Below are 11,980 nucleotides of genomic sequence, written 5' to 3'. Positions count from 1 at the left end.
CACTTAAAAACACACGGAGGGAGTAATGAAAATCTTATTCTTGCAGGGGCAAAGGCTCTTCACCCCGACACTTCAATTTTCCAAGCGCGTAGAAGCAATGGGCCTAAGAGAAGGCTTAGAGGGAGCTAAATTCCTAGACATTCGTAATCTGATTATATAAGTCGATAATTTGGTAATCATAAACGCCATCAAGAGAACATGAAAAATTCCATGGGAGATTTACAATATCATATGTGACACGGAGGCCAGGTAGCTTTGAACACACTTTATTCTCTCTTCATTCATCATTGTTGCAAAAGACGAATATGGCGGCAGACTACATGGCAAAGAAGGGGCACCACCATGAAAATTTAATTTGGTCCTTTAATAATTTTGCGCCTTTCCTCTCCCTTATCATCCAAAAGGATGTTTTAGGTATCCCCAATCAAATGGGCTAACTTAGCTTTATTTTCTCAGCCCATCAAAAAAAAAATGTATATCCTGTACTTTTTACAAAGAAAACGAGCCACAATTGTTTGGAATAAATTAGTTAAAATTAAAAACGTGCATCATTTAGTCATATAATGGCAAATTTTCCAAAATAATACACAGTCAACCATATATCTATCTTTTTGTGGAATTCTTATAACACATACACACTTGTACTCGTCACCAACTCTTCTAAATTAACTTGCCTAATCTTTGCTTCTTATAGAATTCCATCATCATGTATTCTACAAAGGGCTGCTCTAACAAATTAAGACTAATAATAAAGACTTTGAAAAAACTAAGGAAATAAATAGGCAACTTCTTTGCTTTCTTACCAAATTCTCTTTTCCTTAGTCTCTCAACCATTATAAATACCAACACAAATTCTCATTATTTTGCATTATCCATTTTTCTCTCATCATATCATCTGTTCTTCACTAGCTTGTATAGTTTTGTTTGTTTTCTTACAAAAACGTAAACGATAATCATGGGTGTCATAACATGCACGTTAGCTGAATTCGATAGCGTTGTCGCCCCGAACCGGTTGTTCCAAGCTATGTCCATTGACAGCCACAACTTCTTGCCAAAGGTTGTGCCTCACTTTGTTAAATCTGTCGAGTTTGTTGAAGGCGACTCTACTACTGTTGGTTGTGTCAAAAATATCAACTTCCCCGATGGTTAGTTTATCTTAGCTTACAACTAATTTCCCCTTCCCTTCTTGATTCTTATTATCGTCCTTTTTTATTTGCTCTATTTTTCTTGTTAAGTTATGTCCATTTTGAATTCGTCATGTCATAAATGGTCATAAGAAATTACTATTTTACTCAATCTCTGTCTCACTTGGTCAAAATGTCAAATACAATTTTTTTGTCCCATAATTAATTTTCTTTTAAAAATTCAACTCGACCAAATCAAAACTTAATATAGTTTTTTTTTATTTTAAAAAAAAAAAAAAAAAAAAAAAAACTAAATATAATTAACATACTTTTATGAGGCAAAACGGCAAGCATATGCTTTAGGTCTTCACAACTTCATCGCCTAGCTTAGATTTTATGGTATTTTGTATATAATTATTTTCCCATCCAAAATTTTGAATTTCTTATCAAAACTTTATTCTTATTTATAAATTTTAGATAATTATCGTTTCAAAATATTTACAATTTTCTTACAAACCGGATCATCAACTTACTTCAATTATTCAAATCTAATTAACAACATTAAATTAAACAACACAAAATTGCACCCCATAATAATCATCTTACTTGTTCCTTACGCGATAATGTCTATTTACAATAACCATATAAATAAGGGTCATTGTGAAATGGATTAAATAGTATGTATGTTAAATTAAAGAATCATAAGATTATAATTATAATCATGTTGACAAAATTTATGATGATCAATTATATATGCAGAGGCTCCATACAGATATGTGAAAACTAGAGTAGACGAAATCGATTGTACTAACTTCTACCTCAAGTATACAAGCATTGAAGGAGATATATTTCCCGATACATTAGAATGTGCCGTGTATGAGAACAAATACGACGCTTCGAGCACTGGAACACACTACAAGATGGTAGCACACTACCATATGAAGGGAGACAATGTTATGGATGATGCAGAAATTGAAAGTGCCAAACAAGGGATTCAAATGATGTTTAAGGCTATTGAAGACCATCTCATTGCCAACCCTCAAGTTTATGCTTGAATTTAATCATAATTATATATTCAAGTTTTTTAATGGTTACAAAAATATGCTACGTAGTACGTACCATTAATTAAAAATGAAATTATGTACTACGTAGTATGTGGTGCACGTCTTTGTTTAGTTTCTTTGTTTAATATTTAATTTTTGGGTTTGAAAAAATAATGACATTTAATTGGTGAACTGAGATACGATGTTGTATGAGATGCTACGTGTCTATGTTTCATACGAATTGAAGTATACAATTGTAAAATATATGTAGTTGGTCATCATTTCAATCATATTGTAGAGAAAGTGTGTGGAGTAACTAAACTAGTCCAAGCATATAATTTATTATATTTAATTTCTGTCAATTTATTATATTTAATTTCTGTCATTTTTGTTAATTTCTGTAAATAAAAAAATTTACAAGAGCACAAGTCAAGGTAAAACAAAGTGGAGCGCAACTATATCAAGAAAGGGTGAATTAGTACTCCTTGATATAGTTACGCTCTTCTATATGTGTATTTTCATTACATTGGCTATCTTCTATATGTATGATCAAATATGTATATGAGTGATTGCAAATTGTAATGAAATTCTACCGGAGAATTAAATAGATCCCAAGAAAGACATGCAAATTAAAAAGAGAGATTTATAGATAAGCAAAAGAATATGGAGTTTCATAATGTTTTGTAGATAACTAGATAAGTAAAAGAAAAACTTACGAATGAAATTCTCCTAGAGAATTAAATAGATCATCGTTTTAGCCATCCTTGAGAATTAAATAGATCATCGTTTTAGCCATCCTTATTTTACATTAGCACGAAGACAACGAAGAGAAGTATATGCAACTAATGTGAATGCAGTGTTAGGACTAGTTCTCTTCACTTTAATTTCAATTCAGTTCAGTTCAATTCCTAATTTCCTTCTCTCGTAAATAATTCAATTCAGTTCAGTTTAGTTCTGTAAATTAGAACATGCCCTTAGTTACTTAAATAAGTGTTCTATTATGCTAAGTGAAAACAGAAAATGACAAAAGCATAAGAAATTTTTTCAATATATATAGGTGTTACACTCTAGGCTAAATTAAATGGCCACGAATCCACAATTGATGACTGTTTATGATTTTTGTAATTTGTATATCAATGTTGCGCGAAATTACCAAACTGCTTAAAGAATCTTTTGTGTAAAAAAAATATATATATATATGAGTGAAACATAAATTTACGAACATTTTTTGATAAATATATAAGAAAAAACATATTTAAATTATATATATTGTGTTTTGAAAGATTTGTCTTATTGTGTAGTTTCAAAATATTCATATTCTTATTATTTTTTTAATAATACATAGTTGAAAATATCAATAAATTTTCAAACATATGTTGAAAACTGGAAAAGAATAAATGAGAAAAATAAAAAGTAACCAATTGGAGAGAGTATCAAATTATTTAAAATGAAAAAACTAGTTTTGATGCCAATTAAGATACTAAACCAATTCAAAGTAATTTCAGTTTTAGTAGACTTAAGAGCCACATACACAATGCAAGTCAATTAAATGTATTAATTTAACTAAAAGTTAATTTTAGTAGACTTTTAGAACCTCATACAAAAGTCATATATATTTATTTACTCATTTGTTTAATTTGTCTATGTGGTACTCTTTTCCTTATATATTGAATCGGATATAGTAGATTGATACTCATCACATTTCTTCCATACATTCTCTCTCTATTAATTTAGGGTTCTTTTTTCCTCTAATTTTCAGGTTTTTTTTTTATAATTTATTTATTTATTTATTTTTATTTTTTTTTATGAGAAGTTCTAATTTTCAGTTTTTCCAGAACAAAAACATGAAAACTAGAAAAACTAGTTCTCACTTTTTAATTGTGAGTATTCAAAAACTAACATGATTAGCTTAAGCAAACTAAATTAAGCTTTTTTTTTTTTTTATTATTATTAAGGAGAAGGGCTCTACCAAGCCAGAACCTCTCATAGGTCCTTCCAGCCCGGATTAATAAGCTAAACAATTTGGAAGAGTGGGGGAAAGGTAAGGGAATCCCACTCCCCCAAATTATCACTAGTGGGGGGGATTGAAAACTTGAAAGATACTCTCCTTTTCACTAGACCAAGCTTGACTTGGTTAATTTAAGCTCATTATACAAGCCACATTCTTTCACACCAAAATAAATAAAAAAAAAAATACAAGCTACATTTTTTTTTTTTAAAACAAAGCTACATTATACAACTTCTAAAAATCTAGAAAACCAAACTGAAAACTAACTGTAAAATCAAACGAACCCTTAATTTTATTTTTTTATAATTTGGTACCCATGGATGGACTTGGGCCAAAATTAGCCCATAACCCAATAACTTCAAAACAAATTTCCATTGATACTAGGCCCACTCCTTTAAACAATTTAAAATGTACAAATAAAAATTTTAAAAATTGCAATTGGTCTTCTAGTCATTTTGTTTCTCTCTCCTCCAATTTTCCCTCTACCTTTGAACACTCGATGTATCTAGCTAGTCGCCGGCTTTCTACCGGATCAACGCCGTCAACGGCGGCGGCTGCGACGGCGCTGCGGTCAACATGGCTGAGATTTTACTCGTCTTCGTTTCGTGAGGAGCGTGACACTTTTGGGCCTATCAATGTCCCCTCTGATAAGTTAGTTCGTCTTTCTCTCTCTTCCCTTTTCAATCATTTTGATATTAAATTGGTTAATTATGTTTTGTTCTTGTTTTTTATTTGATTGTTTGATGATTTTTCTGTTTTCGATTTTTTGGGATTTAATATTTGTTGCTAAGTTGTGGAAATGTTATGAAATTGGGGTGTCATTATTTTTTATGGGGTGTTAGATACTTAGATCTTGTTTTAAAATAGTGAGATGAACTGGGTTTTGTGTATGTTTGTAAGATTGAATTGTTTTCGTGTTGATTGATTATTGAATTAAGTTGTATTTAAATGGGTTTTACAAGATTTAAGCAAGTTGGGTGAGAGGAAGAATGGTGATTTTCGAAAGTTGTGATCAGTTTTACCTTATCTGATTACATTTTGTGTTATGGAGTGTGTGAATTATTGCAATGGTGCTGTAATTGCGGAGCGGTTCGATGTAACAAGGTCGGCGAATTTATGGTAGTGTAATTGTTCTATGTACTAGATAGTAGCAGTTTGTAGGTGACATTGGATAATGGATATGATGTTATGATTGTAGATAAACCTCTTATATTTGAAAGGGCTATGTGCAAGAGCATCAGAGTTGTGAAATGAGAGTTGTGAAACAGATTGGGTTGTCTTGTTAGATGTTTGCGTATTTTAAATGAGAAGTAACGAATCCGAGTAATTGAGAGTTTTTTTTATGTTAGGGGAAATACAGGTTATAAGTCTAGACTGGAATTAGAGCAGCTTATAAGATACTTATGCATAAACTTCCCGTTGCTTGAATTGCTTTCTGAAAATTGGTCAATCATCTTGGGGTCTTACAACATTTTGGTTGTTGCGATTGAATTTTCCAGATTGTGGGGTGCTCAAACTCAGAGATCACTACAGAACTTTGAAATTGGTGGGGACCGTGAACGTATGCCTGAGCCTATTGTTCGAGCATTTGGAATTTTAAAGAAATGTGCCGCCAAGGTATATCATATACTTATGTTTTTTTTCCACGAAATGTCATAGAACATCTGGTACTTCGTGCCCTTGCAATGATCTCCATTGCTTCCACAATTTCCATATTCTTCAAAGAAATGTTGTGTTTTTTCATTTGCATCATGGTGGTAACTCAAAAATTAGGTCTTAGCATGTATAGATCATAACCGGCAAGCTAGTTAGCATTCTAGACTTAGCTTAATTATTCCTAATGATGTATTGCTGCAGGTGAATATGCAATATGGCCTTGATCCAACAATAGGAAATGCAATAATGCAAGCTGCCCAGGAAGTGGCTGAGGGAAAATTAAACGATCATTTCCCTCTTGTAGTGTGGCAAACTGGCAGTGGCACACAAAGCAACATGAATGCCAATGAGGTTAGTGCTCTTAGGCTACTTCGAGATGTTTAATGGAATTGTGAAACTTTCATCTTTTCCTCTTTGGGATGTATGTGTTACATATATTTTTTTGTGTTGATAATGTATGCTTATGTGCAGGTTATTGCGAATAGGGCAGCCGAAATCCTTGGACATACACGTGGGGGGAAATTTGTGCATCCTAATGACCATGTAAATAGGTCACAGTCCTCTAATGACACTTTCCCCACTGTAAGTGCTTTTCATTGTCTTAGTTTTTTGTTAATTGGTGTGACCTTATATCTGCATCTCAATGTAAATCTATTGAAGGTTGTGAAGGTTCTTCTAAATGGTTAGATTCCACTTCAAGATTGTGTGGCTAAATTCCACTTCAAGATTGTGTCGGTTCTGACTTTGATGGATTATGCATTAGTTTCTGCATCCAAATTTTTAGTTTCTTGTGCCACTGGTGTTGACTTGTCACTTTCTGTTCAGGTGATGCACATTGCAGCAGCTATGGAAATAAATTCACGATTTGTGCCAAACTTGAAGAACTTACATTCTTCACTTCATGCTAAAGTGAGTGACACTGAAGTCCGTTTTTAAAATTTTGTGCAGAGCTACTTGAGAAATGCATGATAAATCCATTATCCTCTCCCCCCTTTTACATGACAATTTGCATCAGCACCCAATGACAACTTGCAGTAAAACTTACATGTTTCCTTTATTTCTTATTTGGTAAATCATTGCACTTCGAAGAGCTGTTGGTAAAGCCTTGTTGATCTTTTGGTTTTGAGAAAATGGAAAAATTAGAGCTGCACTGGTTTTTTTTTATAATAATAGCAGAATTCTTGGAAGGCTGAATCATACTTTTTTACAGATGTAATGTGTAATGAGTTATACATATTTTTTTTAATAATATAATCAAATGGCTATATTGATGTAACAATGATGCTTGAAGGATATGTATGTCAAAAATAAAATTCTTAGACTATGTAAAGTAGAATGATTCTTGTAATAAGAAAGGCACTGAGCAAGTGCTAATGAAATAAATGCAAATAACAGCTAACAGGAGTAATAGCCTAACATCCATAGAATTTCCCTGAGTAGTTCGTTCTGCATGGTTATTACTCAGTCTGTGCTACGTGTTCATTATTTTCTTCTTTATTGTGGTTTAGTTACTGATTGTTTTTCATGCTTTTATAGTCTGTTGAATTTAAAGATATAATTAAGATTGGGCGTACTCATACTCAAGATGCAACACCTTTGACTCTTGGCCAAGAGTTCAGTGGCTATTCTACACAAGTGAGTAATTTGCTTTTTATATCCTTTTTCACTTGAGTTTTTTCCTCCTCTACCTCCCCCCATCCCCCTCTTGTTTTTCAGCATATTGCCCCCCCCCCCCCCTTTATTAATGATTAGTATTACTTGGTCCTATGTCTAATATGGTGATCATATGAATGATTTGCGAGTAAAATTATCATTGCATTTGGGATTTAGATTGTTGACTTCAGTTTAACTTGATTTAATCCTTTTCCTATTTATAATTATGCTTGGTGATTTCAGAAAGAAATAATAAATGTCCCCTTTATGCTAAGGCTTCCTACCAAGATATGGGCTGTCCTTTATAGCTTCTTAATTGATGCCTGCTACACTTGAATGTTGATTCAACTAAAACATATGGAGCTACCCAATATGCGGATGTACATGTAAATTAAATGCATGTGAGATATAATAAATGGAATGATTGTAACATTTGTCTTTAGTAGATATTCTGGCCCATTTATATCTTATCTGCAGGTCTCTTAATTTTTTCTGGTGTTTTCAGGTCAAGTATGGAATTGATAGAGTTCTACGCACTCTGCCTCATATGTATCAGGTAGAAACACTCAGCTTTTTTGCCCCTTTTTTCAACTTATTCTGTTACTTTGTCACTATTTACAATTTTACTCTTTTGGCAGCTTGCACAAGGAGGCACTGCTGTAGGGACTGGATTAAACACAAAGAAAGGGTATGTGATCCTCATATTGTCACAATGTGTTTAATTACTGGAAGTAATCACATAGGAATATCAAATAGTTCTTAGCTGCCTTGTGTTTTATGAACCTGGTGTTTTCACTTGCCTAATGTCCAACCTCAGAGAATGTCAGAAGTTCAAAACAGTCAGCCTAGAGTTTACTGTATATCATACAGATTGTCTTGGGTGCTTGTGGTAGTATGCATTTGATAGTGGCTTTTTTTTTTTTTTTTTTTTTTTTTTTTTTTGGTGAAAAAATGTGTTGGGTTACTTGGGTTTATATCCATCAGTATTAAGTTGTTGGACCATCTACGTCCTTTTTTTTTTCAATTTTTTTATCTTTGGTTTTTGGGTGGAGGGTGCTTAAAGAATGGATTCTCAGGGAAGTATAATTACTTAGCCTGAGTTAATTTGTAGATAATTGAGACAGTTTCTTTGTGTTAATATAACCCACATATATAATAATGATGTGTGTAGCTAGATATACAGAGTGTTTGTGGGAAGAATAAGTGGCATATGATTGTTCAAATGCCATATAGGTTTATGTGGTAATACACTTTTCACTCCATCTATGCAATATAATACCACCTTTGTTTCATATTATTTGCAACTTAAGAGGGTGCATGGACTCCTAGGCAAAATTTGTATTTGAGTGTAAGATTGAGAGAGAAAAATAAGGATGCATGTGATGAGGAGAGAGACAAAGAGAAATGACAACCTAAAAAGGAAAGAAAACAATTGTTGCAAATAATGTGTAGTATCCATTTTTGGCAAAATTTGCAAATAATATGAAACGGATGTAGTATTTTGATCTTCCTTAAATATCTTTCAGGTTTGATGTTAAGATTGCTGAAGCTGTTGCGGAAGAGACTAACTTACCTTTTGTAACTGCTGAAAACAAATTTGAAGCATTGGTTAGTGTCTGATGCCTCATGTCATTTGTTTGTTTAGTTTATTTTGTATTCAGTATATTCACTGTGAGATTTTTTGTTTACTTGTATCCTCTGATTTGATGATTTGTTAGGCTGCACATGATGCTTTTGTTGAAACAAGTGGTGCTCTCAACACTGTTGCTGCTTCTCTAATGAAGATCGCTAATGATATACGATTTCTAGGAAGGTATGATTTCTTAAACAATAGGACCTGCTATTTCATTTTTGTGATTTTATGGTTTCTAATTGTTTGCTATTTATGCAGTGGTCCACGATGTGGTCTTGGTGAATTAATTCTTCCAGAAAATGAACCAGGGAGCAGTATTATGCCTGTAAAGTCCTTGTCTATCATTGATCTTTCTTTATGTCATATTCCCCCCTCCCCTGCAGTTCTCATGTATTTAGTTCTAAGCAATTTTATTTTATCCACTACAGGGGAAGGTTAATCCTACTCAGTGTGAGGCTATAACTATGGTCTGTGCTCAGGTAAAGATAACATAGTTCACTGTGTTTCATAGAAGCTGTTTGAAGGACAGGAATACCATGCTTTTCTTACTTCATTTGCAAATATTTTCACCTGTATTTGCTATCAATTTGATTGTCATATCATATTCATGGGTAGAACTGCCTTGATTTACGAGGGAAATTTACTTTTTGTTGGTCACAACATTGTCATTGATCTTCTATATGCTTACTCACAGGTAATGGGAAACCACGTAGCAGTAACTGTTGGAGGCTCAAATGGTCACTTTGAGCTAAATGTTTTCAAGCCCCTCATTGCAAACGCTCTTCTACATGTAAGTTTTATCACTCCATTATGATCATTTAAAAAAAAAAAAAGCAGAGTATTTGAAGTAATTTGCAAAGCTTTCATTAAGCTCAGGTCTGTGCAGTTAAAATCCTGCAATAACCGTCTGTCGCTAGGTGTGCAATCATCTGCTCTGTTAAGATTATAGTATGTATTCCTTATTGTTTCTGTTTTTGCTTCCAGTCAGTGAGATTGCTGGCGGATGCATCTGCTTCTTTTGAGAAGAACTGTGTTAGGGGAATTCAAGCCAACACGGAGAGAATTTCTAAGTTGCTAAATGAGGCAAGTGTACAATAGTAATGTTGAACTAATTTCTTCAATGACGTATCTAATATCTTTGGACGGAAAACTTAACTGATATTTCCGATTTTTCTTGATGTGTTGCCATTTGTTCTTGTAGTCACTTATGCTTGTGACAGCTTTGAACCCTGTAAGTTATTGCTGGCCCCTTTACTCTTGATGCTTTCATATACTCTGCTTCCTGTACTGACTATCTATGTTCGCGTCTCAGAAAATTGGTTATGACAACGCTGCTGCAGTTGCCAAGAAAGCACACAAAGAGGGAACGACATTAAAGGTAGTAATCGTTCTCCTTGACTAACAATTTTCCACGGATCAACTTCTTATATTGCACCTTTTTTGTCACCATTCAACAATAAACAGCTGTACCTTAAAATTATATGCATCTAAAAGCAAAAGATAGATTGTATTTCCGTTAATCTTTCCTGAAGATTGTTAATTGACTTGAAAATTTTGAAGAAGAGGTGCAGAAATCCAGTTTACATTTATATTCTTTGGTCAATGAGCATTCTCATCTTCTTAGATGAAGATGTATTTTGCAATTTTTTGCGTTTGAAATAAAACTGGGTTGAATGTATTCATAACAAAACGATCTGCCTTGCAGGATGCTGCATTGAAGCTTGGAGTTCTTACAGAGGAAGAGTTCCACCAGCATGTCGTGCCTGAGAAAATGATTGGTCCCTCTGACTAGTGCTGAAGAATTTTATTAGCTTGAAGCATACTGTTGACTGAAGCTGAGTATTTTTACCCAATTTTGTCCGTTGATCCCAATTATAAGTTGGATTAGAGAATAATAATCCTACAACAATGTAACGCAAGCAAACATATCGAGGCTTTCTTATTGAGTGGTCTGGGGTTTTGCTGGTTCGTTAGAGCAGGCACAATGTTGGATAGTTATTTAACAAGGAGAAAGCCCCCTTGTAATTAATAATGAAATTGCAAATCCATCATTTATCTTCCAATATCATTTGGATTCTGATCTAGTTTCTTTTTCATGGTTGTGGCCTCATTGGCTTCAAACGGATTGCATTTCTTTGATCGGGCAGTATAATGCTCCATAATCTGCACTATTCTCGGGGATCATCTATTGAAATTCAATAGACAGATGATTTGCAATTGCAAATTAAGAGGAATATAATAATATTCCTTATAACTATGTTTTCTTATATAAATGCAGTAAAATACAAAAATTTGTACAAATTAGTGAATAGGGATTATGTGAATAGTGTTAAAATTTAAAACGTGTCAACTTATTTTGAACGAAGGAATTATATAATAGTTTTACTAGTCATTAAAAATTAAGTTAATTTTAGTGAAAAACACTTTCAAATTTCTAAATATAATATACATATACTCTGTGCCTTTTATTTTTTGTTTAGTGTTCCATTTTACCAAACACATGTCGAAACACTAACCACTATTTTTCTCTAATTATATGTTAGAAAAAAATAATTATTCAAAAGTATACATTGCGACGAATTCACAATATATTACTCGTACATAATAACATTTGTAATTTACTCCGTATATATCAGTTAATATATCAAAGTCAAAATCATTTCATAAACAATAAAATTAAAAAAAAAAAAGTCGAAGTCACAAGTCATTTCAGACAGGGTCAAAAAAATATTTTTCACCAATATTATTATTATTAGTCATTACATGTCTACAAGTTTAAATCGTCACAAAAACACGTCAATTTTTAACTAATTTTTTATCATTTAAAATTTGACATATAAATTAAAATATATCTTTAAATTTA

The 11,980-nt window shown here is 32.7% G+C and overlaps 2 protein-coding genes across 2 annotated transcripts; both read left to right on the top strand.

Annotated features, from left to right (window-relative positions):
* The first annotated feature begins 871 nt into the window (after positions 1-871).
* Positions 872-2,529, top strand: LOC145615662 (major strawberry allergen Fra a 1-3-like). Its single transcript, XM_081670728.1, has 2 exons — positions 872-1,145; positions 1,884-2,529. Exons 1-2 carry the CDS (start codon positions 956-958, stop codon positions 2,177-2,179), a joined length of 486 nt encoding a protein of 161 aa, XP_081526854.1. The 5' UTR covers positions 872-955; the 3' UTR covers positions 2,180-2,529.
* A 2,088-nt stretch (positions 2,530-4,617) lies between these two features.
* Positions 4,618-11,201, top strand: LOC145624117 (fumarate hydratase 1, mitochondrial-like). Its single transcript, XM_081677076.1, has 17 exons — positions 4,618-4,826; positions 5,675-5,792; positions 6,033-6,182; positions 6,303-6,413; positions 6,657-6,740; positions 7,368-7,466; positions 7,990-8,040; positions 8,123-8,172; positions 9,011-9,092; positions 9,203-9,297; positions 9,376-9,442; positions 9,546-9,596; positions 9,812-9,907; positions 10,102-10,200; positions 10,319-10,348; positions 10,430-10,495; positions 10,823-11,201. Exons 1-17 carry the CDS (start codon positions 4,675-4,677, stop codon positions 10,907-10,909), a joined length of 1,488 nt encoding a protein of 495 aa, XP_081533202.1. The 5' UTR covers positions 4,618-4,674; the 3' UTR covers positions 10,910-11,201.
* The last annotated feature ends 779 nt before the right edge of the window (positions 11,202-11,980 follow it).

The sequence above is a fragment of the Chenopodium album genome, chromosome 3 (assembly GCF_948465745.1).
Source record: "Chenopodium album chromosome 3, dcCheAlbu1.1, whole genome shotgun sequence".
NCBI lineage: Eukaryota > Viridiplantae > Streptophyta > Magnoliopsida > Caryophyllales > Amaranthaceae > Chenopodium > Chenopodium album.
Note: the sequence above shows the minus strand (reverse complement) of the source record. Positions and strands in the feature narration are given on the sequence as shown.

What these genes read in the sequence shown, in the direction of transcription:
- LOC145615662 (XM_081670728.1), top strand. Translation starts at nt 956, where the DNA reads ATGGGTGTCATAACATGCACGTTAGCTGAATTCGATAGCGTTGTCGCC. An exon ending in AAATATCAACTTCCCCGATG is followed by an intron (nt 1,146 to 1,883) that starts GTTAGTTTATCT and finishes TTATATATGCAG; the next exon opens with AGGCTCCATACAGATATGTG.
- LOC145624117 (XM_081677076.1), top strand. Translation starts at nt 4,675, where the DNA reads ATGTATCTAGCTAGTCGCCGGCTTTCTACCGGATCAACGCCGTCAACG. An exon ending in TAAAGAAATGTGCCGCCAAG is followed by an intron (nt 5,793 to 6,032) that starts GTATATCATATA and finishes GTATTGCTGCAG; the next exon opens with GTGAATATGCAATATGGCCT. An exon ending in TTTCTAAGTTGCTAAATGAG is followed by an intron (nt 10,201 to 10,318) that starts GCAAGTGTACAA and finishes TTGTTCTTGTAG; the next exon opens with TCACTTATGCTTGTGACAGC.